Source organism: Natrix helvetica (genome assembly GCF_964273705.1).
Source record: "Natrix helvetica genome assembly, chromosome: 1".
Classification (NCBI taxonomy): Eukaryota; Metazoa; Chordata; class Lepidosauria; order Squamata; family Natricidae; genus Natrix; species Natrix helvetica.
Genome location: NC_138548.1, coordinates 345676789 through 345703597, shown reverse-complemented (window position 1 = coordinate 345703597; position 26809 = coordinate 345676789). Strand labels below are relative to the sequence as shown.

Sequence of the window (26809 nt, the reverse complement as noted above, 5' to 3'; positions counted from 1 at the left end):
AGTAGATAGTATCTCAGTCAGCCACGCCCCCAAACTGGTCCTATCAGTGGAGCCATAGGCACCGCCATCTAATTTTTTGTTTCTGTGCAAGGCAACAATTTTTTGGTACTGCGCATGCACATGTGGCGCGCATCAAGCACGCTCGCACGAAGCATGTCCCTGAGCATACTGGCAGTAACAGAAGCTGGAACCCACCATGTGATAATACATACCCGGTGTCTGTATGATAGTATGGGCAAAGATGTTTGGATACACTATAGAATTAGACAAATGGCAAAAACTTTGGGAAAGTGATTGTAAGTTGACAATGGCAACTACATATAAGGAAAACCTATATAAAACATTTAATAGGTGGCATTTACCACTTTTTATAGGTGGCATTTAAGCCTAATCGTAATCATAAGTACAATCTATTACTGACCTTCCTGGATGGCTTTTTAATATTGTAAATTTTGGGGTTTTAATTTGGTTTTAGACTGTTTTTAACTTGAAATGAGTTTGGGTATGTCACAGACCGTATGTTTATGTCGGGTGTCTAATGTATTGTTGTTCTTGCTTTGTGGTTTTATTTGTACTGTCTGTACACCGCCCCGAGTCCCTGCGCGGAGAGGGGGGCAGTATATAAATGTAATAAAACTCAAACTCAAAACTCACCAGCCAGATTAGCAAAGATGTTTAAAAACACGTCCATCAGATGTTGGAAAATCAGGGATGTTATATGAATGAGTCATAGATCTCAACCTCTGCTTCGCTTGCTTGCTATCGGCTGCCATAGAAACGGGGAGGGTGGGGGCATGGTGTTGGGAAAGGGAGTTTTGTTCTCACCATCCTCTGTGCATGCTGATGGCTGATGTTTGGAGTTGATCAAGGCCAACCGTCTCACATACCAACCTGTTGAGGCCATTTGAAGATGCAACCCACATGACACCTTAGGGAGTTGCAGATCGGACCCTGGGCTGGGGTAACTGGAGGGAGGGGGCTGGGCATTCATTTGATATGTATGTCTTCATGCCTTTCCGGCTCAGCTCTTCCTTTCCTTTTTGCTGCTCTCAATTCATATCTAGTAAAAGTACTTTATCTCTATTCAAACGGAGTTGAGGTTTTTCTTTCTTGGATATCATGCCTGACAGTAACCCCAGGGCAGCAAACAATGAATCACCTTTCTTCCTGTGGGTGGGTGGGCGTAGTTACACTATCTGATTGGACAAGAAAATTGATTCTAACTCCTCCTTTCGGTTTATCAGCAATATGAATTGAACTGTCTTACTTACTTACTTACAAGAGCTTCGCCTTAATCGGTCATTGGCATCCTCCTTGGTTTAAGATTTGTTTTTTCCTCTCTGCTCTAAATAATTTACAGAAGCAGAGATATTCAAACATGGGGAACGCTTTCGTTGCCTACCGTGGTCATGTTGTCACTGCTGTTGTTGCTACTGTGGCTTCTGCTGTTGTTGTATTTTGCATCGGTAAGTCACCCAAACTCTAATATTGCAAGCCAGATAACAATTTCATTTCTACTGAGGAGTTTGTTTGTTTACAGAACGGTTGCAGGAACTAGGTATGTTTAGCTTAAGAGAAAGAAGGACTAGGCGAGACATGATAGCATTGTTCCAATATCTCAGGGGTTGCCACAAAGAAGAGGGAGTCAAACTATTCTCCAAGGCACCTGAGGGCAGGACAAGAAGCAGTGGGCGGAAACTAATCAAGGAGAGAAGCAACTTAGAACTGAGGAGAAACTTCCTGACAGTTAGAACAATGAATCAGTGGAACAGAAGTTGCCTCCAGGAGTTGTGAATGCCCCAACACTGGAAGTCTTTAAGAAGATGTTGGATAGCCATTTGTCTGAAACGGTATAGGGTTTCCTGCCTAGGCAGGGGGTTGGACTAGAAGACCTCCAAGGTCCCTTCCAACTCTACTATTGTATTGTATTGTATTGTATTGTATTGTATTGTATTGTATTGTATTGTATTGTATTGCATTCCTGTTCTTCCCCCCACCCCACCCTGCCTCTTTCTGTGGGATAGCAGCAGCCAGGTTAGTGAAGGGGGTTGGGCTGGCTCTGGTGAGACCCAGGTTGCAATCCTCCCTTAGCCACAAAAGCTCCTTGGATGGCTTTGGGCCCTTTGCCTTCTCTCTCAGCCCAGCCTACCTCACAGGGTTATTAAGTGTTTTTTTTCCCCCTGTGAGACCGATCTACCCAATCGGAGCTTTCGCTGCCCTTTGTTTGCCCCCAGGGTTTCTCCCCAAGTCATTCATCTCTACCATTTCATCTCCGCTGTTAGGACCCTAGCTGTTCGCCCTAGGCAATGGGACCCAGCCTCTTCCGTCCCTGGCCCTTCGCCACAGGCCATTGGGAGAAATACTGTTCACCCCGACCTTTTGGGCTCAAGAGACAGTTGGCCAACAGCCAATTGGAGGAAGGGAAGTAAGAAAGAGAGAGAGAGAGAGAGAGGGAGGAAGCGTTCTGTGTCAAGTTTCCAGTTGCCTTGGGTTCTTTGTGTCCTAATTATTCTAAATTGCTCTAGTCATGTAATCTAACTACATTGTAAAACTCAGTCATATAGCCTAACTTAGATGTACATCCTTCCTGACAGTGTTTGTTTTGTTATCTTTTCCCTTCTCTGTTTGCTTAATTGCCCATTTGGTCCCCTTATTAACAGCACAAAAGGTGTGAGGATTGCTCTGGTATTCAAAATAGAGCAATGATGCCTAACCTTTTTCTCATCGCGTGCCAAAAGCGGGGGGGGGGGGAGCGCAGGGGGGTCGTTCGCGGGCATGACCACACCCATAATTTTATAGGTTCACCATCACGGAGATAGAGCATAGTTACGTGCTGATTCCTGGAGGAGACAGGAATATATAGACATATAGATTTCTATAGAATAACAAGTTTCTACTTTAATGCAATAATACTTATTGCTTTTTATTTATTATTATTCCCTTCAAATTCTACATCTATTGATGGGATAATTTTCTTAGTTTAGCTTTGGAAGGGAAAAAGGGTTTATCTCTGTTGAAAAGAAATGAACTTGGAAAAAGTGACTAGTTCCTGTGCCTAATAATTGCTTTAAGAAGATGGTAATTATTCAATATTTTGTTATTTTTTCTCATTAGCCCCCTGGGACTATCAATTCTTGAAATGAGTCAGACAAGGCTACTGTTTTTAAAAGGGTATCAACTGCTGTGGCTTACATAAATTAAGAAGAGAAATGGTATAACGATAGATATGTTAAACATGGTGGTAAGGAAATGAATGATGGAATGTTTGTATTAAAAGAGGTTTTTTTTAATAAAAACACACACACACGGATTATAGCCTCAACTTTTAAAATAATATTGGCACAAGTTAAAAAAAAGTATTGCATTTATTAGAGGGAGTTAAGTTCTCTGTCTCTCTGTCTCCCGCTCTTTCATTCTACTTCTTTCTCCCTCTTTCCCTATGCCGTTAGGGTTCAATATGCTGCTTGTAGCATTTCAAAACCCCTGTTTTTTCTATCTGTGAGATGTCCTGGTGGTCCCCTTTCCATATACAAACTGGCAAATTAACTTGCTCCCAAAGATGGAAATGGTAAGTAGAACTAACATTAGGAACATTCCATCAATTCCATGGGGACATAACTGGGATATGAATACTTAAATTTGATACTTTAATACAATCACTATCTCAATGTAGTAGAATGCCAATTTGAGGTAGCCCGAATGTGTTTTCAAAATGTGATGTATACCTATGGTTGAAATGTGTTGGGGAACCTTACCACAGAACCATGGTGAACTCTTAATAATACTCATTTAAGCCTGAGCAAAGATAAAAGAGGGGAAAAATGCCCTCTCGGCACAAAGAAATCTTCCCCAATATTGGGAGGGAGAATGCAAAGGATTTTTTAGTTTGGACCTGAGGCAACTCTAAACTCGACACAGAATACTTTCTCCCTCTCCCTCTCTCTCTTTCTCCCTTCCCTTCCTCCAATTGGCTGGCAGCCAACTTTCTCTTGAGCCCAAAAGCCCAGGGTGAGCAGTATTTCTCCCAATGGCCCATGATGAAGGGCCTGGGATAGAAGAGGCTGGGTCCCATTGCCCAGGGCGAACAGCTAGGGTCCTAACAGCAGAGGTGAAATGGTAGAGGCGAATGACTGGGGGAAAAACCCTGGGGGCGAACAAGGGGCGGCAAAGAGCACGAGGAGAACAGTCCTAGACCCTACCCAATTATGGGACGGAGCATACTGCTTCCGCTTTCACCTTTCAGCCCCAATCCAGGAACCTTTGCAGGTAGTCGCTTTCGCGACAAACTACTCATGTTTTACTGACAAAGAAATAAAGGGAAACTATTGTAGATCTATTTAGCTCTCATCAGCTAGCCATACCCTTCTGGGATTCGAACCTGGGCTACTTGCATATTAAAGTATTGTATTTATTTATTTATTGTTCCACCTCCTCCATATTGTATTGTATTGTTGTGACCGTTGCTAGTGTACGTCGCCCCGAGTCCCCTGGGGGAGAGGGGGCAACTAAGAAGTCAAACTAAATAAATAAAATAATAATAAACACCCTTCTGGGATTCAAACCCAGGCTACTTGCATATTAGGTAGATGTATTAACCTCTAAGCTACCGGCTCTCCTCGCTTTGTTGGCTATATCAGGGGAGAGATTAAGTGTTTTTTTCTGGTGAGACAAGTCTATCAGGGCAACCAGGTCTACCTAATTATGGGACGGAGCATACTACTTCTGCTAAAACATACATTGATCACAGGGTTATTGTGGAGAGGAATGGAACGAAGAGATTAACAGGCCCCATCTAGATCCAGCTTTACTTTCTGCTTGCAGTTCCCAAAGGCTGAGAACGTTGACACTGCCAAAACCACAATTCTGAGACAGGAAGTGCCAGATCAAAAAAAATTATCCTCTCTCTCCATTCCAAAGGAGATAGAAACAGAGAAGGAAGGCCCTGCCTCTTCCCATATATGAGACGTGATCTGGTAATTTTCCATCATCTTATTACCCACTGCAACTTTTAATTCCCTGTGGCAAAAGATCAATATTTTTTTTCCAATTTTATTAACAAACATGTAAAATGCACACACACAAAACTTAGACATACAACACATTTACACAATGCAATATAAACAGGAGCTTCCTGTTCTTTCTAATAGCAGTTATCAATCGATAGCGCTCACCTTATATTATTTCCCATTCAATTGTATTTCATTTGACTTTCACCATTCTTAACTTTCTTATTTTACTCATAACTATTGTTTTTGAGTTTTGTTACATTCCTTCATTGATTCTTGTTTCTTTCCTCCATCCATCTATACCATTTATCCCATATCTGGTAGAATTCTGATTCTTCTTTTCCCTGAATTTCTTTAGTTAGTTTGTCCATTTCAGCGCCGTCCATAACCTTTCTTATTATTTCATCTTCACTTGGAGTTAGTTTGTTTTTCCATTTCTGAGCAAAGGCAATCCTTGCTGCTGTAATTATATGTAGTATTAAATACTGGATTTCTTTTTTGTATTTCGCAGACATTATTCCTAATAAAAAAAAATCAGGTTTCCATTCTATTTTAACCCCCGTTATTGCCTCCAGCCAATTTTTGATCTTTTTCCAAAAATTTTAGCCTCCTCACAGGTCCACCATAAATGGTAATACGTTCCGTTTATCAATTCACATTTCCAACATTTTGGGGAGGTATTTGTTGATATTTTAGCTAATCTTGTTGGTGCCAGGTGCCATCTATAAAACATTTTGTATTGGTTTTCCTTGAATGCAACTGAGAGTGTCATTTTTAAGTTTGTTCCCCAAAATTTTTCCCATTTGTCTAATTTAATATTATATCCAAAGTTCTGCACCCATTTTATCATTTGTTCTTTCACAATTTCCTCTTCCATTTTATACTTCAGGAGAGATTTATATATTCTCCCTATCATCTTTCTATCTGAGCTTTGAATAATTTTATCCAATTCATGTGGTTCTGTTTCGATGTCATATAATTTGATATCTTTATTGTATTTAGTTTTGATTTGAAGGTAAGTTAGCCAGTCAACTTTCATGTTCTGTTCTGCCAATTCTTCAATTGTTTTTAAGTTTCCCTGTCTATCAATTAAGTCTCTATATCTTAGCATTTTTTTCAAATCTATAAAATTTGGATGGGTCGTCCTTTCTGTCGGTGATAGCCAATTCAGAATTTTCACATAGTGGGTTTTTTTTATTTTGAGCCATTTTGGCAATAACCCTCTTCTAATTAAATGATTTTGAAAGTATTTGTGCGTTTTATTTTTATCATCCCATAGGAATGTATGCCAGCCTGCTTGCAAATCATGGCCTTCCAAGGTCAAAATTCTTTTATTCTTTGGCTCTATCCAATCCTTCACCCATGTTATTGATACTGCTGATGCGTATAGCTCCCAATTTGGTAATGCTAAACCCCCCCTCTCCTTGCTGTCTTGCATTGACTTTAGTTTAATCCTCGCTTTTCGTCCCTGCCAAATAAACCTAGCGGTTATTTTGTTTAATTCTTGAAAGAATTTTTTACACGGATTAATGGGTGCGGCTTCCAACAGGAATAAGATTCTTGGTAAAATATTCATTTTAATTGTCGCTATACGTCCCATGAGTGATAGTTGAATATTTTTCCAATTTTCTAACTCTTTCTTTATTTGTATCACTAATTTATTATAGTTATCATCTTTAATTGTGGAACATTTAAACGACACCCAGATCCCCAAGTATTTCATTTTCTTAGTTATTTGCATTCTGGTTGTTACTTCCAGTTCCTCTTCTTGCTTTTTTGTCATGCTCTTGGTTATCATTTTTGTTTTCTTTTTATTGATCTTTAGTCCTGCCACTTTGCCATATTCTTCTAATTTTTGAATTAATTTCAGACTGGATTCTAATGGGTCCTCTAGAACAAATACTAAGTCATCGGCGTATGCTTGGGCCTTATATTCTTCATTTTTGAGTCTTAAACCTTTTATTCCCTGGTCCTTCCGAATTTCATTTAATAAAATTTCCAAAGTCAATATAAACAGCAAAGGAGAGAGGGGGCATCCCTGTCTGACTCCTTCTTTTATTTCAATCTTCTCTGTTAATTCTCCATTCATCAGAACTTTGGCTGTCTGATTGTTATAAAATCCTATCATTTTTACAAATTTTTTCCCGAATTTCATCTCATCCAATAGTGTTATTATAAATTTCCAGATTACGTTGTCAAATGCTTTTTGTGCATCAAGGAAAACCAGTACCATTTGTTTTTCTGGATGCGCCTCGTAGTACTCTATTATATCTAGAATGATTCTCGTATTATTTCTAATGTGTCTGTGGGGTAAAAATCCGTTTTGGTCTGGGTGTATTCGTTCATTTAAAACCTGTTTAATTCTTCCTGCCATAATTGCTGCAAATATTTTATAATCGGAGTTTAGTAATGAAATTGGCCTGTAGTTTTGAATTTCTTGTAGGCTGGTTTCTTCTTTTGGGATCAGCGATATTATTGCTTCTGTCAATGATTCAGGTATCTTGGCTTTTCCTAAAACTTAATTAAACATTTCCACTCCTAATTCTTCCAATATTATTTTATTATATTTGTATAGCTCCACGGGTATTCCATCTGGTCCTGGGGTTTTATTATTTTTCTGGTTTTTCAAGACTAGTTCCACTTCAGCTAACATTATTGGTCTGTTTAGCGCCTCACTTTGCTCTTTTGAGATTGGTGTTATCTTTTCTGTGTTTAAATAATGCTTTATTTTGTTTTCCTCCATACTATCTTGTGCGTATAGTTTTGTAAAGTATTTATGAATAATTTTTTTTCATGTATTTAGTTTGACAAACATGTACAAGATAACAGGTATAAGTATAAACATGGACATGAATAAAGGAAATGAGTACATACTGCTTCCGCTTTTGCCTTTCAGCCCCAATCCAGGAACCTTTGCAGGCAGTCGCTTTTGCAACAAACTACTCATGTTTTACTGACAAAGAAATAAAGGGAAGCTATTGTAGATCTATTTAGCTCTCATCAGTTAGCCATACCCTTCTGGGATTCGAACCTGGGCTACTTGCATATTAGGTAGATGTATTAACCTCTAAGCTACCGGCTCTCCTCGCTTTGTTGGCTATACCAGGGGAGAGATTAAGTGTTTTTTCTGATGAGACAAGTCTTTCAGGGCAACAAGGTCTACTTAATTATGGGACGGAGCATACTACTTCTGCTAAAACATACGTTGATCACAGGGTTATTGTGGAGAGGAATGGAACCAAGAGATTAACAGGCCCCATCTTGATCCAGCTTTACTTTGTGCTTGCAGTTCCCTTTGTGCTTTGACACTGGCAAAACCACAATTCTGAGACAGGAAGTGCCAGATCAAAAAAAATTATCCTCTCTCTCCTCCTTGGGTAATTTATTTATTTTATTTTTTATGTATTTAATTTGACAAACTTGTACAAGATAACAGGTATAAGTATAAACATGGACATGAATAAAGGAAATGAGTACAAACAGATGGGGACAGTAGGACAGGGATGGTAGTCACGCTGGGGCACTTATGCACACCCCCTTTATGGACCTTTTAGGAATGGGGTGAGGTCCACGGTAGACAGTTTGAGGTTGAAGCGGTGAGGGTTTGAGGCAGTAACAACAGAGTCGGGTAAAGCATTCCAGGCATTGATCACTCTGTTGCTAAAGTCGTATTTTCTGCAATCGAGTTTGGAGCGGTTTACCTTGAGTTTGTATTGATTGTTTGCCCGTGTATTAGTGAGGTAGAATCTGAAGTAGTCGTTGACAGGTAGGACGTTGTAGCAGATAATTTGGTGTACTACGCTTAGGTCAGACCCTAGGTGGCGTAGTTCCAGGTTGTCCAAGCCTAAAATTTCTTAGCCAATGAAAGCCTGGACATTTCGCCTCTAGAAGTGCAGATCTATGCCTTTTCTTTATTACAGGTAGTCTTCAAATGATGACCGGTGGCTTAATGACCTTTTGAAGTTATGATGGGCCTCCCAAGGGCTAAGTACAACTCAGGTTCGAGGTTATGATGGCTGCTCCCCCAAGGTCTCGTGGTTGCATTTTGGGCACTCGGCAATTGGCCTGAATTCACATCCGTTTGCACCGCCCCGCAGTCACATGACTATAATTTACCAGGGTTTCTTTTTTTTTTTTTGCTGGAAACCAATGCTCACATTGTTTCTGTTTTTTTTTAAAAAAAAACACTAATTGAGGAAAATGGATTTGCTTTACGACCACCACATTCACTTAACGACTGTGGCAAAAAAAAAGGTTGTAAGCTCAAGTAAGCTCATGTGATGCCTCAGTTTATAACCATCATGACTTACATCAGAAATTCCAGGCTTCATTACGGTCCTATATCGAGGATCAGCTGTCTTCCCCATTCCCATTTGGGATTGGTTAATTAAGGAGAGTGTTTGTTAGATCATGATCTCTTTTTTTACCCCCTTAGTATCACTGGTAAACAAGCCAACCTTAAACCCAGAAGACTGTAAGCTGCTATTGGCAACCTCTGAGCATGGGAGACGCCCCTGCCTGACTGACTGGATTGGACACCAGATGAAATGTTTCTACTTCTCAGATAAAGAAGAAACCTGGTCTGGTAGTCAAGACTTTTGCTCTTTGCACAACGCCTCTCTGGCCATTATTGAAAAGGAAGAAATGGTAAGAGGTGAAAATACCCAACTGTATTATTAAGAGAGTCGGAGATCCACACATTTCAATTCTACTTGTGGGGAGATCATCATCTTCTTTTAATGACTCCATAATCCCTCATGAGGTGGAGTCTGGGCAAGTAAATGGAGCTAGCAGAGCGTTTACTGGCCAGATGCTCTACCTGTTGCCAATGTGGAGTTATATTCAGCAGATTTATTCTCAGTGTGCCCAGAGAGAAAAATATCCGCCTCTACCTAGGATGGAACTCGCAGCCTCCTGATTGTGAGGCGAGAGCTCCACCTCTAGGCCACCGCACCAATTCTACTTGTGGGGAAATGATTTAATAAAATATGTCGGTTTTCATTAAGGAAGACCATCTATTGCTCCCTGATTTATGATCAGTGTCTTTAGCCTATGTCTACTACAGGTAGACATAGTTTAATGATTATCCTGATTCAGTGACGTGCAGTCAGGTGAGGCAAGTGAGGCACAGCCTCACCACTCTCATCATGAAAAAAAAGTAAAAGGAAAAAGCTGAGCTAGTTGCTGCCTCACCGTGGATGACTCTGCTTAACCTTACTGGTGCTCTCCCTCCCCAAGTGTAGTGACTTCCTCCCCAGGCCCCCATTCATTTCTCTCTCTCACACACACACACAGCTGGATAAAACTACATAAAAATCTAGCCCAGCTTCACTGATTACAAGTTTGAAAAGGCAACATGGCTCCACCTGCAATCAAACTACACTTGGGGAGGGAGAGCACAAGCGAGCACTGAGGAGACCACAGGAGGAGGCAGGAACCCAGGCAAAGAGCCATGCTGTAGTACACACACTTCCCCCCAGCCTCTTTCTTTTGGAAGGCTCAGATCGGCTCCCCTCCGGCTTCTCTGCCTCTCCTCTCACCCCAGCCTGCCAGCAGGAGGTGGTGGGTGGGCTTTATTGTGTTCCAGGCATTTCCCACCCAGACAGCAGGCTGCATTTGCAATGGTGGAGGTGTTTGGGAAAGGCAGCAGGGGCAGCTTCTCCAAGGCACCTGAGGACAGAACAAGAAGCAATGGGTGGAAACTAATCAAGGAGAGAAGCAACTTAGAACTGAGGAGAAACTTCCTGACAGTTAGAACAATTAATCAGTGGAACAGCTGGCCTCCAGAAGTTGTGAATGCCCCAACACTGGAAGTCTTTAAGAAGATGTTGGATAGCCATTTGTCTGGAACGGTATAGGGTTTCCTGCCTAGGCAGGGGGTTGGACTAGAAGACCTCCAAGGTCCCTTCCAACTCTACTATTGTATTGTATTGTATTGTATTGTATTGTATTGTATTGTATTGTATTGTATTGTATTGTATTGAATGGGGGGGGATGGCAGTGGAGCTGCTTTCAAGCCACTGGAAAAGATATCCAATCCAACTTTTGTGGGGGGGGGGGTTGTTTGAGAGTGAGTGAGAGAGGGAAGGGGTAGGAGAGATAGTCCAATCCAACTTCTGTGTGTGTGTGTGTGTGTGTGTGTGTGTGTGTTTGAGAGAGGGGGAGGAAGGGAGAGAGGGAGGAAGGAGGGGAAGGAGAAGAAAAAGAAAAAGAAAGAAGGAGCAAAGGAGAAAAGCAAATGCTGTCGCTTTAAATTGGAACTGAGCATGCCTGGCTGTGGAATTCTGGGAGTTGAAGTCCACAAGTCTAAAAATATTTGAAACTCAGCACTGTGTCAGTGCCTCACCAGTCATAAACCTCACCGCACGTCACTGTCCTGATTATCATAACCATTCAAAGTTGTGATGATACTGAAAAAGTAACTTTATGAGTGGTTCTCACATTTACAAGTTGTGCAACATCCGCATGGTCATATATGATTGAGATTCAGATCAGTAGTAGGATTCAAGAAATTTTACTACTGGTTCTGTGGGTGTGGCTTGGTGGGCATGACAGGGGAAGGATACTGCAAAATCCCCATTTCCTCCCAATCAGCTGGGACTCGAGAGGCAGAGAATAGATGGGGGTGGGGCCAGTCAGAGGTGGTATTTACTGGTTCTCTAAACTACTCAAAATATCTGCTACCGGTTCTCCAGAACTGGTCAGAACCTGCTGATTACCACCTCTGCTTCATATGCTTCGGAATCAGCGGGAATCGAGCATCCCATAATCACGTGATCGTCATTTTTGCATTACACAGCAGACTTCCGACAAGCTAAAGTGAACGGAGAAGCTGGGAGTAAAATTGCCAAGTTGTGGATGTTGCACTAAATGACCCCAAGTGATTCTCTCAAAAGCCAAGGCAAAAGTGAGATCATCAGTCCGTCATGATCATGTGATCTCTTGCTTTACAACTGTGTTGCTTATAGCCAAGGGAATTGCCAGCCCCAATTGTGGTCACTAATCAAGGGTTTCCTGTATTGGTATTGGCTATTTCGAAGTGTTATTATTCTATTTCCTTTATTTATCTCTAGTCTGACTTCTGTTTCAATTTCTTCCTTATCTTCCAAGTATCCTTCAAGTCTTACTTACTATTCTGACCAAAGCTTCCCAAGAGCATTAAACAAACTCCTTGTCCCGACAAAAAACACTCTTATTAATTTACAGTGAATTTTGCTCATTCACAGCTGGCAAAGTCTTTCAAAGGAGGATTTACGGTCACAGACCTTATCTGGCTTGGAGAGCTGACAAGCAGATATCTGTAGAACTTGGCAAGGAGTCTCGGAGAGTCATTAACCAATTAGCGAACTAATGCAAACTCCACCCTCTTTCATTCCTCTTTTATTTCCTCTGGGAGGGGCCATTCATTGTCCACCTGTGGCCTTACTCCCAAGTCAACCTCTGTTCTTTAGCTATCCCTTCGTCTGGCAACTCTGCGCATGCGCACACTGGGAACAGGCTCCAGCTGTTCGTCTGTTTCACTGATGTCTGACTCTGAAGGCAGCTGATAACCGTCAGATGTCTCTGGCCCTCTCTCTGCCTCTGACACAGAGTCCTCATCAGAGCCTTCCCCAGACCCCAGGACTGCCCCATGTTCCTCACCAACCTCCTCACTGTCCGAATCAGCTGCAAGCTCTGATGGCTGCTGGCAGGGCACAACACCTACCTGATTTTTATTCTTTACCATCTAGTCAAGCTTCAGCCTTGCCTTAACTCTGTCCTGGTTCCAGGACTGCCCACCACTATCTACTTCTCCCTTCTCTTCCCTTTCTTCATGGTGGGCTGCCTCAGCTGGACTTGGAGCTGCTCTGGTGTTGCTTGACATCCCCATCAGTGGCTGGTCTTGTAAGGTCTTGAAGAAGCTCTTGCATCACCTGGGTCTTTTGATTTACCTTGCGGTGATCTTGTGATCCAGCTTTGCTTCTCTTGACCACTCAATGCAGCTTCCATTCTGGAAGTTGTTGGCTTCTTCTTTAGCCTCCTCTGTCTTGAGCCTTTCTTGCACCAGTTAGCCTGGTGGAAGAGCTCCCATTTCTAGATCTCTTAAGTAGAAACCCAACTTCCTCCAGTCTTTCTAATACTTTCGGCCTTGTTCTTCTGGTTCTATCTTTCTCCTGCTTTTTCTTTTGCTGGTGCGGCTGGCTTCTGCCATGGGATGTTGTCTTTGCATGACCCAAGAGAGGGTACAATCAACTCAGCCTTCTGGACACTTCCTAGGACTCTTCTAAGTTTTCAGGTTCTTTGGCGTTGCATGCCAATAGTAGGGACCACAAACCTCTTCCTCTGTCTTTCTTCTTCTTGTGCTTGGGCACCTTCTCTTGGGACACAACCTATCACTGCTAGGTTTTCTAATATTCTGCAACCTGCTGACAACTTTTCCTTCATGGCCTTAGTTGACACCTGGTCTCTCCTTGTCCCAGCTTTGCTGTCACTGCAACTTCTTGGAACTCTTCATCTCCTCCCCTCTTCTAAGGGGGAATTCTTCAGCAGCTTGGCATAGAACAAATACACACACACACACACACACACACCCATGCACACGCTGCTGATCCATCTCTCCCGCAAGGTCTTTCGGCTTAGCTCTGTCTCTCCTTTCAGCCGTATTTTTCCACTTTTATTCTTTTTTAGCTCTTTCACGTTTCTTCTTGTTGTTGTTCAGAGTTCTGGAACTGAGTTTAGTAAACCTGCCAGCCTCTCCTTCTTGAAATAGCTACATCTGTTCCCTTTTCTCCTGAGTGGGACCCTTTTAATCAGAGGTGAGATTCACTTAACTTCCTTACCGGTTCGCAAATGTGAGCACAGGCACCTGGTCTGCGCATGCGCATCATCTTCTGTGCATGTGCAGTGCTCGTGCATTACGTCGGGGGGTGGTGGTGGCCGGAGCCTCCCGCAGCCGCCGTTACCAGTTCACCCGAACCGGAGAGAACCGGCTGAATCCCACCACTGCTTTTAATCAACCAATTTTAATTAACCAATGTCATTGTATCAGTGACATGCGGTGAGGTTTATGGCTGGTGAGGCTGGTGATGTCATCAGGAAGGTGAGGAATGGGACCACGTGTGCAGGAGGCTGAGGCTGCCTCAGCCTCCTGCACACGTGGTCCCATTCTCTGCCTTCCTGAGTCAACATGAAGGGGACCGTGGAGCACGAGCCGGCGGAGCGTGAGCCAGCGGAGTGCGCTCCATGGTCCCCTTCATGTTGACTCAGGAAGGCAGGGAATCAGACCACATGTGCCTTTTCCCTTTTCCCTTTTTTTTTCTTTTCATGATGAGAGCGGTGAGGCTCTGCCTCCCCTGCCTCTCCTGACCGCACGTCCCTGCATTGTATTTATTTTGTACAATGGCAATAAAGACTGTACTATACTAATCCTTCAGAGAAAAGAAGTGGGAGGAAACAGCAGAGTTGGTTTTGCCTCCAGGCAACCTCTAATAAAATGTTATAATATAAGATTGTTTATGTCACGGCTGGGTTAGTGCTCTGATTGGTTCCAAAAAGGAGCTTCGAAGCACACAGCAGCTTTCTGCAGCTATTTAAAACAGTTGCTTCTTTTTCTGGGATTCTGGAGCAAGAGCTGACTTAAGGCTTAAGGCTCTGAAGATGTGCTGAATTTGTGTTCTGATGCTCTTTGGGGAAATAGACCCTACAGCTGTGCAAAGCCTTAATTTATAGCCTTGAAAACTATGGAAGTTTATCTATTTCTTTCTGAGCATATGCAGAGGAAGTCATATAATAATAAAGAACCTATCCTTAATTTACCAGTGTTAAATAGTGGGTCAAGGTATCTTGAATAGAGAGCAGCGAGATCCAAACCCAAGTCCACCCATAGCTAGTGACTTGGAGCAGATCTCCCACCTGCCTTAAAGGATTGTTGCAGAGGAGACAGTTTCTGTATGCTTGTATGATCTCCTACGACAACGTAATACACTGCCCCCCACAAAATAAAACCTATCCCAAAAATAAGACCTATCCCAAAAAATAAGACCTATCCCAAAAATAAGACCTATCCCAAAAATAAGACCTATCCCAAAAATTAAGTCCTACCCCAAAAATAAGACCTACCGTGTTTTACACATGGCCCTAATATAAATCCTACACCCCCCCCCCCAAAAAAAATAACCCCTACTTAAGAGCCTGCACAGCTGGCCACCTGCCCATTCCATCTGGTTGCTTGCAGTGCAATGGCCAAGTGACAAGGCAGGAGTGTGATGGAGCTGCCCCACTCGCCCTGCACTGGCTTAATTCAGGGCCACTGCAGCCAGGCCATCCACACCCCAACAACTGCCTTGCACTGGCAGAACTAATAACCATGTGCAGTAGGAGCCCACATGGCCACCATCCCACTACTTCTGCTTGCTCGTGGCCAGAACAGAGCAGGAGGTCAAGTGGTGTGCTGGTGACGCGGCCATAAGGCAGGTGTCAGGGCATGGATGGCCTGGCTGCAGGGGCCCTGAGGTAAGCTGATGTGTGGTGCTCCATCTCCCCACCTTGCCTTGTGGCCATGGCACTGACATGTCACTCAGCCTCCTGCCACACCACAAGCAAGCAGAAGTGAGCCTCCGGTGCATGGAAAAAATAGGACCCCCCAAAAAAATAAGACCTACTGGTTATTTTCGGGCCCAAAAGAAAATAAGACCCAGTCTTATTTTGGAGAAACACAGGTATATAATATATAATCAAACAATATTATGGAATAATATTGAGCCAAGTCTAAATATATATGATTTGATTATGGAGGATATAGACAAAGGTTAAAAAAATGTGTACTTAGGATCTGTAAACATTTCAGAGTGATTTAATGTTTGCCATTCATTCTCTCCAAAGGATTTTGTGCAGCGTTACAAAGGTAGCATTTCCCACTGGATTGGCCTCCAACGAGACCCGAATCAACCCTGGAAGTGGGTCAATGGAAATGTGTCAACGTGAGTCATCCTTTCTCTCTTAACATCTTCACTTGAGGAGTAGGGAGATGGGCGGCATATACATTTAATAAATTAATTAAATAAACTCTACACCAGCCAAACGCTGAAAAGAAGTGGCATGCGGTTTGTTCATCATCCAGGGCAGCCCTGTTTCTTGCACCGAGCACAAATGCACGGCATATTTTCGTAAATGCCAACATTGTGTCCAAAACTAGGGAATTTGAAGAATGGAGGCAAGCCAATGTGGTGCAATGATTAAACTGCTGGACTTGAGAAACCCAGGTGAGGTCTCCCCTTAGCCACAAAAGGTATCTGGGGATTATGGGCCGGTCCTTCTTTCTCAGTCCCAGAACCGGTGTGATCTGATGGTAAAGTTGTCCCACTAAGAGAGTGGAGACTCAGGTGGATCTCCCCTATGAACCATGGAATATCCCTTGGTGATCCCTTTGGGCCAGATCTTCTCTCAGCCCTATTTGCCTCATGTGTTAGAGAGATACCACTGAGAGCCAGTTTGGAGGAGCAATTAAAGAAGCAGGCTAGAAACCAGGAGTCTGTGGCTCCAAAGTTGCTTTTCAAAAGACTTCTTGGGTTTTTTCCTTGAAAAGGTTTCACTTTTCATCCAATGAAGCTTCTTCTGTTCTGGGTCCGAGAAAGTCCAGTTGCCTTTTAAAAAACACCTTTGGGACAGCCATGACCTGGACGACTGAGAATCTCCATAGATGGGAGACCGTGAGTTCTAGTCTTGCCTTGGGTACAAAGCCAGCTGGGTGATAGCAATAGCAATATCAAATAGACTCATATACCACTTCACAGTGCCTTACAGCCATCTCTAAGTTGTTTACAGAGTCATCCTGTTGCCCCAACAATCTTGGTCCTCATTTTACCCACTTCAGAAGGATGGAAGGATGGGTCAACCTTGAGCCTGGTGAGATTCGAACTGCCAAATTGCAGGCAGTACTGCACTATAATCATAGTGCCATCACAGCTCTTGGGTTGGTCGCTTTCCCTCATTCTTATGAAGGAAGCAATGGCAAACCACTTCTGAAAAACTTAGCCTAGAGTTGTGCAGACAATCTTTGAGAATCAGACATTACTGAACATAAGGAAAAATAAATGTATCAGCTCCTAAACAAAAAGCTGGGATATAAGTCTAACGGATAAATATATAAAGAAGAATAATGCCCCAGCATGGCTGCTTTCTAAATTAACTTGGAGTCCTAGATCAAAATTTGTGCTCAGGAAGAGATTATGTCAGGGTTCCAAATAACATTCAAAATTAAATCAGAGTCCAAGGCAAAGTATTGCTCTAATTTATTAAGAGAGTCACGTTGGCACATCTGGGGGAAACCAAAATCTGAGTTTCCTGGGGTTTCCCCACCCAGTTGAAAGTTCAAGATCTTGCCCCCCACACCCACAAGTCCATCACATGGTCCAATCCTCCACTGCCACGCTGGCAGTTCCACCCATCCAGTTCCAGTAAGGCTCAGAGGTGTAGAGAACAAAAGATGACCTTGGGCTTCTAAAAAGGAATTTTATTTTGACAACAACACATTCTACTCTTTATTATTCCCCCTCCCAATTCCCCACTAATGAAACAGACTAGTAGAAAAAAATATTAGTGTGGCAGGCCAAAGATCCTAAAAGGAACTGGCTGCAGGCCTGAAGATTAGTCATATCAGCACTAACCTTACTGAAACTAGCCAGGTATAGCAAATTTATGGCCTCCAGATGGACTCCAGTTCCCATCAGCTCTGAGCACAAAGGAGGAGTAAGTTATAGCTCAAAGTTGCTGGGAAACACCATATTGGCTACTGCCAGACTAGCCCATATGAATCCACTGCTATCTTCTTATCACCCATTCAACTTTGCTTCTCCCCATTGGTGAGTTGAGATTTGCTCATTCTTGACTTAGCAGAAAACTACACTGGCATGAAATCTGGGGCCTCCATTGCTATCTCTCCAATTCAAGTCACTGTGGCTGCCTGACTTTCCTCCAAGACCATGGGCGGTGAAGTAGATCTTATGCACCTTGTGACTTCTCTTGGAGGTTGTTGGAATAAAGAAGCAAATTAGGACCCCCAAATTAAGTCAATTAAGGGTGAATTAAGAGGATGAGTGAGTTGTAACTCAAAATTGTTAGGAAACACCACACTACTGCCAAACTAGCCCATTCTATATGAATCCACTGCTATCATCATCACCCATTCAGCTTTGCTTCTCCCTGTTACTTTGTTTCTCTGAAAATAAGCTCCCCAGATAATAAGCCCAATCAGGCTTTTGAGCGCATGTGCTGAAATAAGACCTCCCCAAAAATATTGCAACGCAGCAGTAGCCATGAGGTGACCACACTCGCCCCCCCCTGCACCTCAAAAACAATAAGACCTCCCCGAAAATAAGGCCAAGCGCTTATTTCGGGGATAAAAAGAAAATAAGACCCTGTCTTATTTTGGGGGAAACATGGTAGTGAGTTGCTCATCTTTGACTCAGCAGAGATTTATATTGGCATAAAATTGGAGACCTCCATTGCTACCTCTCCAATCTAAGGCACTGAGATTGCCTGACTTTCCTCCAAGACCATGGGCGGTGAAGTAGATCTTATGCACCTTGTGACTGCTCTTGGAGGTTGTTGGAATAAAGAAGTAAATTATGTCACCTAAGGGTGACTTAAGCCTCTCTTACTCATACGTGGGGGTGAGAGGAAAGCAAGGCTATGGGGGCATGGCAGAAAAGAAATGTTGCTGGGCAAGTTGACAGTGTGGTTAGATGCCAATGGGGGACAAAGCTTTTTACCCTTGTTGCCCTTGTGTTGCAGGTGGGAGGTCCTTGGTGATGGAGGGAACTGTGCCTTCCTGAACGACGAAGGGAGAGCAAGCTGTTCCAGGTGCAGTAATGCCCATCACTGGATATGCAGCAAACCTGATGAATTCACAAGTTCAAAGATAGTTTGAAGACATACGGCTTCCATTCCACTCAACTGGAATTACAGTGTTACCCTGAAAATAAGACAGGGTCTTATTTTCTTTTGACCCCTGAAAAAGCACTTGGCCTTATTTTCAAAAGCCCAATTGGGTTTATAATCCGGGGTGGTCTTATTTTGGAGGAAATGGGCTATCTACTAATATTGGATGAAGTAATACACGGGCACAGGAACCCCGCAGCCCAGCCCGGCCTCACTTCCCCGAGGGGCAGTGGTGGGTTCCTGCTGGATCGCACCGGATCGCGCGCGCTCCCTTTCAGCGCTCCACCTGGCTTGCGCGCTCCCTTTCAGCGCTCCACCTGGCTTGCGCGCTCCCTTTCAGCGCTCCACCTGGCTCTCGCGCTCCCTTCCGGCGCTGAAACCGGAAGTACAGTCTTGCCCCGCCCCTGGCAAAGCAACGATGCCTGCCTGCGCTCCACCAGCTCGGCTGGGAACGGAGATGTTTCCTCAGCGGAGCGGAGCGCCTGAAAAGACTTTTCAGGCGCTCCGCTCCGCTGAGGAAACATCTCCGTTCCCAGCCGAGCTGGTGGAGCGCAGGCAGGCGTCGTTGCTTCGCCAGGGGCGGGGCAAGACTGTACTTCCGGTTTCAGCGCCGGAAGGGAGCGCGAGAGCCAGGTGGAGCGCTGAAAGGGAGCGCGCAAGCCAGGTGGAGCGCTGAAAGGGAGCGCGCAAGCCAGGTGGAGCGCTGAAAGGGAGCGTGCGCGATCCGGTGTGATCCAGCAGGAACCCACCACTGCCGAGGGGGTACCCAGCTATGCTTACCTCCTCCTCCAGACTGCTGCTGCTATACTTGCTCTCCTTGACCAAGTTGCTCATGATGGGTGCAGAAGGGCAAATTGTGTGGATCAGAGGGAGACCCACTTCCTTTCCATTGGAGGAGACTTGGCTTTGTAAGCAAAGCATCCTCAACGATAGGATGGAAAAGCATCAGGAAAAGCCAGGAGGAGGTAACAAGGGGATGGTGAGAGGACAGCAGGGCTGCTGGTGCCCCAGTGCTAAGGCAGGACTTCCCTCAGATCCTCCCTATCTCCCTCTCCTTCCAATTTTCCTCCTTCCTTCCCTCCCTTGCTCCCTCCTTCCATGCCTCCCTCCTTCTCATTCCCATCTCCTTTTTTCCTTCCTTCTTTCCTTCTTCCCTCCTTCCCAACTTCTTCCTTCCTCCCTCCCATCTGTCCTTCCTTCCTTCTTCCCTCCCTCCGTCCCTCCTTCCTTCTTCCCTTCCTCCGTACCTCCTGCCAACTTCTCATTCCCATCATTTTCCTTCTTCCCTCCTTCCCAACTTCTTCCTTCCTCCCTCCCATCTGTCCTTCCTTCCTTCTTCCCTCCCTCCGTCCCTCCTTCCTTCTTCCCTTCCTCCGTACCTCCTGCCCACTTCTCATTCCCATCATTTTCCTTCTTCCCTCCTTCCCTGCCTCCCTCCTTCTCATTCCCATCTCCTTCCTTCCTTCCTTTTTTCCTCAAAAAGTTTGAGAAACACTGCGGGTTTTAATCTTCCAAGTTCTCTGTGGCATTGGACTGGGTTAGCTAAGTCACTACCTCTCCCCAGTTACGTCTGCCTATCACCTTAGCTCTGGCAGAGAAGGCATGCTGCTATAGATCCCTTAGGGTTGTCAAACTCGATTCCATTGTGGGCCAAATCAGGGTGTGTTTGCCCTTGGGGAGCTGAGGTGGGTGTGGCCTGATCATGTTTGACATGTCTGCCTTAGCGGGTCCTGGGAGAGGGCCTTCTCTGCCATAACACTCACTTTATGGAACTGTCAGCCCCTTTGATGCTTGCTTGCTATTGGCTGCCATAGTAATGGGGAGGGGGGCAAGATTGGCATTTGGGTGGAGAAGTGATCTGGAGAGAGATGGCCTGTGTGAACGAAAAGGGAATATTGCTCTCATGATCTACTGCACAACTGAATGGACTTGTTTATATCCAGTCAAGGTCAACCTGTCAGGCCTGCAGTCATATTCCTTTTAGGATTCTTGGCCTTTCCTCAAAGTTCAAATTTAATAAGAGAGAGATGTTGGTACATCTGTGGAAAGGTCTGCTTTGAATTCTGATTTAATTCTGGATGATATTTGGAACGCTGACACAACCGTCCTGGAATACCAGATGGGTGAAAACACCTGAAGATGCGTCCCACATGATACAGATGGGTTGGGGATTTGGACATTCAGCCTGGTTCCTTGGGGGGAGGGATTTGGGGATACTTTCAATATGTACCTTTCACACCTTTTGCTTCAGATCTTGCTTTTCTTTCATTGCTATCATTCCAAACTCAGTAAAAATACCTCTTCTCTACAAACATGGAGTCGGGAGTTTCCTTTCTTGGGTTTTGAATGGAGGCACGCCTGACATTAAGCAAGATCTGCTTGATCAGCCAACCCGGAGATCAATTCTACCCTGGGGGCTGAGCAAAGAATGTCTAACCAGGGTAGCAGCCAAGAGGATATGGGAGCCGTGGGGTCGACACCCCCCCCCAGTCCTACCGTGGTTGCAAGGAGACTGAGTGGTTGTCAGAGTTGCAGCTTGAGAAGAAACCGGTTCGAGTCAAAAGGTTGTTGGGCGTAGAACGAATGGAAATTGTGGAGGAGCTCCTTCCCGGAATAACTGCTGCCAGATGCCGGCGGACAAAGAAGACCGCCTGCTGACTCAGGCCCTGTATCTCCTGAACAAAGCTCTTGGGAGCATGGGAAAGGGGGAATGCTGTTGCTGCGCAAAGCCAAATACAGGGGCGCTTCACTCCTGCACTAAGACTCTGGCCATCGCCACTGCTGCTTTGGCTGCCTGAGTCACCCCACCTTGCTGCAACAGCGCCAATACCTCACTCCAGCCAGCGAGGGCTGTGCTACTCCTTGCACCATTTCTTGTACCATCCTCTACAGCCGAGATTTTCAGCCCCACCCAGAGGGAGTCTTCCTCCCCCGCCATTGCCCTTACCTTCTCAGACCAGGCAAGGAGTGATGGTGGGAGGGGCAAGGGGCGGGGCCAGCCAGTGGTGGGATCAGCCGGTTCATCAAACCGCGCAAAAAGTTAACAACCGATTCGGCCAAGTCGGTGCAAACCAGCTGAATCCCATCACTGGGTCAGCATAGATGCTTAGAGAATGCTTGCTTGCTATTCATTTTTTTTATTTTTTTTATCATTTTATTTTATTTTATTTATGCATGCATTCATTCATTCATTTACATTACTTGTATCCCAAAGATATTCAACACTCCTTCTTCCTCTTATTTCCCCCACCACCACCACCACAACCTTGTCAGTTAGGTTGAGCTAACTGCCCCACAGTCACCTAGCCAGTTTCCATGCCTAAGACAGGACTAGAACTCATGATCTTGACCTAGTTCACACACTAGATATAGGATTAGCAATGTTCCATTCTCCAGATTTTTTTTGCTGTGGTCCTTGCTGCTGCCTTGCTGATAGGAATAGTAGCCCAAAAGATCTGCAGTGGCTCATTTCTACTTTGCTTAGGTTGAGTGTCTTATATCAAAGCACTGCATTGTGGTTTATAAACAGTAATTTATAAATCAGTGTGGTGTGTATGTCTCCTTAAGCATGGTTCTTTAGAAAGCAGGAAGGTATACCCTAGTGAAATCTGATTGTGTGGTGCCTATTTTTACATCAGGCAGTAGACACCTTCACACTTGTATTTATCTTTGATCTATTGACTAGAGATCATTTGCTTTTGGGTAAGTTATGCAGAGATCTCAAACAGCTTCTGGATCGTCTACGGTGATGTGGTCTAACCTGAAGAATTATAATAATACAATAGTAGAGTTGGAAGGGACCTTGGAGGTCTTCTAGTCCAACCCCCTGCCTAGGCAGGAAACCCTATACCGTTTCAGACAAATGGCTATCCAACATCTTCTTAAAGACTTCCAGTGTTGGGGCATTCACAACTTCTGGAGGCAAGCCGTTCCACTGATTAATTGTTCTAACTGTCAGGAAGTTTCTCCTCAGTTCTAAGTTGCTTCTCTCCTTGATTAGTTTCCACCCATTGCTTCTTGTTCTACCCTTAGGTGCTTTGGAGAATAGTTTGACTCCCTCTTCTTTGTGGCAACCTTGAGACGCTTGGTCTGCTTGATCGCCCTAGCTAAGAAGTCTGGGAGTTGAAGTCCACACATCTCCAAGGTTGCCCATAATGGGAAACACTGATCTACTGATTTGGCCTGAATAGCCATTTCTGCTCCCTGCCCTGCACAGAGAAAAGGAAGACCTTTAAATATTTTGAAGGAACTTTGCAATACAATAACTGCATTTCCTTTTCAACAGGAAAGAGTCTCTTTCCTGACTGGGGAAGCTATTAAATGATAAAACAAGCTTCCTCCGGATGTTGTAGATGAGCTATCAACTGGTTTCAGGAAAAGAAATGAAATGAGAGTGAAAAGAGTTTCCCCTTTTTTCAAGCCAGGAACTTGCATGCAAATAAGATAGGAAGCGCCATTCTGAGGGAAAGGAGGTGATTCATTTCTTCCCAGTAACTAAGAGATTTGTTCTTTGGGGCAGCAAAAAAAATTAAGAACTTTTCTCTGGAAATTGCTGGTTTCCAAGAAAAGAGGCTAGTTCTAACCTTTCATTTCAGCAAGGTGAGTTGAACCTTCTTCCCACATCGTCAACCTCCTCTTAATCTGACGTTGGAGATCTTGTTAGTTTAAGATTTCGCTTTTCTCTTTCTGCTTTAGATAATATGCAGAACTGCAGCTATTCAGAAGTGGGAACTCTTTTCGTTGCATACCGTGGTTATATTGCCACTACTGTTGTTGCTGCTCTGGCTTCTGCTGCCCTTGTATTTTTCATCGATAAATTATCCAAACTAATATTGCAAGCTAGGTGATGCTTTTATTTTTGGTGAGGGTTTGTTTTGGGTTGTTTTTTTTTTTTTTTGCATTCCTTTCTACCCTCCTTCTGGGAGATAACAACAGCCAGGTTAATGAAGGCGTAGACTCAGGTTTATTTATCTGCTTCAGTAAATGCTCAGTATGCTCCTTAGCCAATGAAAGCTTGAATATTTTAAGAAGATGTTGAATAGTTAAGAATATACTTTAAGAAGATGTTGGATAGCCATTTGTCTGAAATGGTATAGGGTTGCCTGCCTAGGCAGGGGGTTGGACCAGAAGACCTCCAAGGTCCCTTCCAACTCTACTATTGTATTGTATTGTATTTCTGCTCTGGAAGTGCAGATTCCAACTATTCCTTATTACAGATAGTCCTCAATTTATGACCGACTATTTAGCACTGTTCGAAATTATGTGAAATTAGTTTGTATTCTGCTTACACATTTATTTTTTTAAAGTTTTTTCCCTGTAAAGTTAAAATACAGTTTTGTTACAAAAAAATATATCACACATTTTATTTAAAAAAATACAGCAAAAACTGCAAACATCGATGACTTTCTCCAGCATCAAAAAGATTGATTTTTTTCAATCCCAATGTTTTCCCAACAAATCTTTACTTTTAAGAACATTGCTAGCAATAAGACAGACTTAACTATATATGAACTCAACATGAACTGGACTTGTACATGATTAAGATTAGAAAGAAAAAGAAAGAAAGAAAAGTTCAGATGTGCCAATAGCAAAATGGTTCTATGCCACCCCCTGCTGGCCACATCAAGCCATCTGTGTCAAATCCTCCCATTTCCTAGCACAGTGATGGCGAAGCTATGGCATGCGTGCCACAGGTGGCACGCGGAGCCATTTGTCAGGGCACGCAAGGCGCTGCCCTGTCAGCTGGCCAGTGCGCATGCGCGCGCTGGCCAGCTGAGTTCGTCCTTTTTTAAAGCCATTTTTCGCCCTCCCCAGGCTCCAGAGGCTTTATAGGAGCCTGGAGAGGGCGAATAGAGCCTCCCCCCCCCCATAGGCCCTCCGGAGGCTTCAGGGACCATCCGGAGGCTTCCCTGAAGCCTTCAGAACACTTAAAACGACCCTCCGAACAAACCGGAAGTGACTTCCTGTTTGCTCGGAGGATCGTTTTGAGCGCTCCGAAGGCTTCAGGGACCGTCCGGAGGCTTCCCTGAAGCCTTCGGAACGCTTAAAACGACCCTCCGAGCAAACCGGAAGTCACCCAGTTTGCTCGGAGGGTCATTTTAAGCGCTCCGAAGGCGTCAGGGAAGCCTCCGGATGGTCCTGAAGCCTCCGGAGGCTCTCCGGGGGGGCGGGGGAGGCTCTTTTCGCCCTCCCCAGGCTCCTATAAAGCCTCTGGAGCCTGGGGAGGGCGAAAAAAGCATGCAAAAATGGGAGGAGCGCCTGTAGTGCGCGCATGCGCACTGGGGGGGGCGCATTGCATTATGGGTGCGGCACATCCGCACACGACCCCCCTGCGCTCCCCCCACTTGTGGCCCACGAGCCAAAAAAGGTTAGTCATCGTTGTCCTAGCAATAATTGATGGGTAAGGGTGAAGAAGTGAGCAGTTGAATTGGTAAAACTATCTGTGTGCTTTCTCCCCTTGTGAAGCCAAACTGAAGGGCATATATTTGTCTTTTCTGTAGCTGTTAGTGCAACGTTAAAATATATGGATGTACCAGGCTGGAGAATTCTGAGGCTCAAAGTCCATACCTCTTAAGATACATAAATTAACACGAGAACATAAAAAAACCTATTAAGTAATAAAAATTTTAAAGCATCCAGAAAAACAGATGTATACATGCTCCTTCGCCCTAATCAAACAAGTAGGTCACCTCCAAGATTACATTCAATTTTGCATTTTTAACTTCAGAAACTTTTCAGTTTCCTGTAATTTTTCATGGCACAATATATTGCTTCATTAACATGAACTGCACATTATGAAATACAGGTATCCCTCAACTTATGATCACAACTGAGCCTCAACTTTATGTTGCTAAGTGGGAAATTTGTTGTGACTTTTGCCCCATATTACAACTTTTCTTACCACCTTTGTTAAGTGAATCACAGCAGTTCTTAAATTAGTAACATCGTTGTTAAGTGAATCTGGTGTTTCCCCATTAACTTTGCTTGTCAGAAGGTCGCAAAAGATGATCACATCGTCCTGGGACACTGCAACTGTCGTAAATGTGAGTCGGTTATCGAGCGTTCGAATATAAATCAAGTGCAACAGCCGTAACTGAGAAAAACAGCCATAAGTCACTTTTTTCCAATGCCGTTGTAACTTTGAACAGTCACTAACAAATTAAAGCCACTAAAGACTACCTGAAGACACCTCCCCAGTGTAATTATTGCAGGATGCTTCCTAGTTTTTCTCTTGAATGATCTATATCACCATAGCTTCTATCTCACAGATCCACTTAGTCACAGCACTGCAAGATTCTGAGATGACTTTGGGTCCCTTCAACATCCCACAGCTGTTTCTTTGATTCTCGGCTATGTCTGGCAGCCTGTAGGATAAGGGAGCAAGCAAGGAAGATTGTCAAGGTTTTTGTAAAGTTTGTAAAGTTTTATTTATTTATTTTCCAATTTTAAAAATATAAACATTCCATCTTTCCTTAAGCCAGCGGTTCTCAACCTGTGGGCCGTGACCCCTTTGGGGGTCGAACGACCCTTTCACAGGGGTCGCTTAAGACACCGGCGCATGCTGCCCTCTTCTCTCTGACAGCCATCTGGTTAGAAAGCCATCCCCCGTGGCGTTTTTCCTTGGGGGGCTCCGCAGAACATCCCAAGACCGATGCCACCACACCTGCCCTCTTCGGGACAGGTCCTCTTCAGAAGGACGAGGCCCCGCTGGTCCCCTTCACGTAACTCACCTTCCAGCCGTGGCCCCACGCTGTGGAAAACATAGGTGCGCGCACGCCCCGCACAATTACAGCCCGGAGCAGGACCAAAGCCCCTCTCCCAACTGGCCCTTCCTCCCTCAGAGGGCTTCAGGGGGAAATTTATGTAGAAGGCTCTGTGCGGCCGGT

General features: G+C 44.3%; 2 protein-coding genes across 2 annotated transcripts in view; one reads left to right on the top strand and one right to left on the bottom strand.

Annotated features, from left to right (window-relative positions):
• Positions 1-1333: 1333 nt before the first annotated feature.
• LOC309400943 (C-type lectin domain family 2 member D-like) lies at positions 1334-18912 on the top strand (the record flags this gene model as incomplete). Its single annotated transcript, XM_081969728.1, has 4 exons — positions 1334-1466; positions 9442-9653; positions 15867-15964; positions 18777-18912. Exons 1-4 carry the CDS (start codon positions 1379-1381, stop codon positions 18910-18912), a joined length of 534 nt encoding a protein of 177 aa, XP_081825854.1. The 5' UTR covers positions 1334-1378.
• Positions 18913-25302: 6390 nt separating this feature from the next.
• LOC309383159 (killer cell lectin-like receptor subfamily B member 1B allele C) overlaps positions 25303-26809 on the bottom strand; it is a 29222-nt gene continuing 27715 nt past the window's right edge. Inside the window, exon 6 of the mRNA XM_081935365.1 lies at positions 25303-26287. Coding sequence (XP_081791491.1) covers positions 26164-26287 — 124 coding nt within the window. The 3' untranslated portion in view covers positions 25303-26163. The remainder of the gene's footprint in view (positions 26288-26809) is intronic.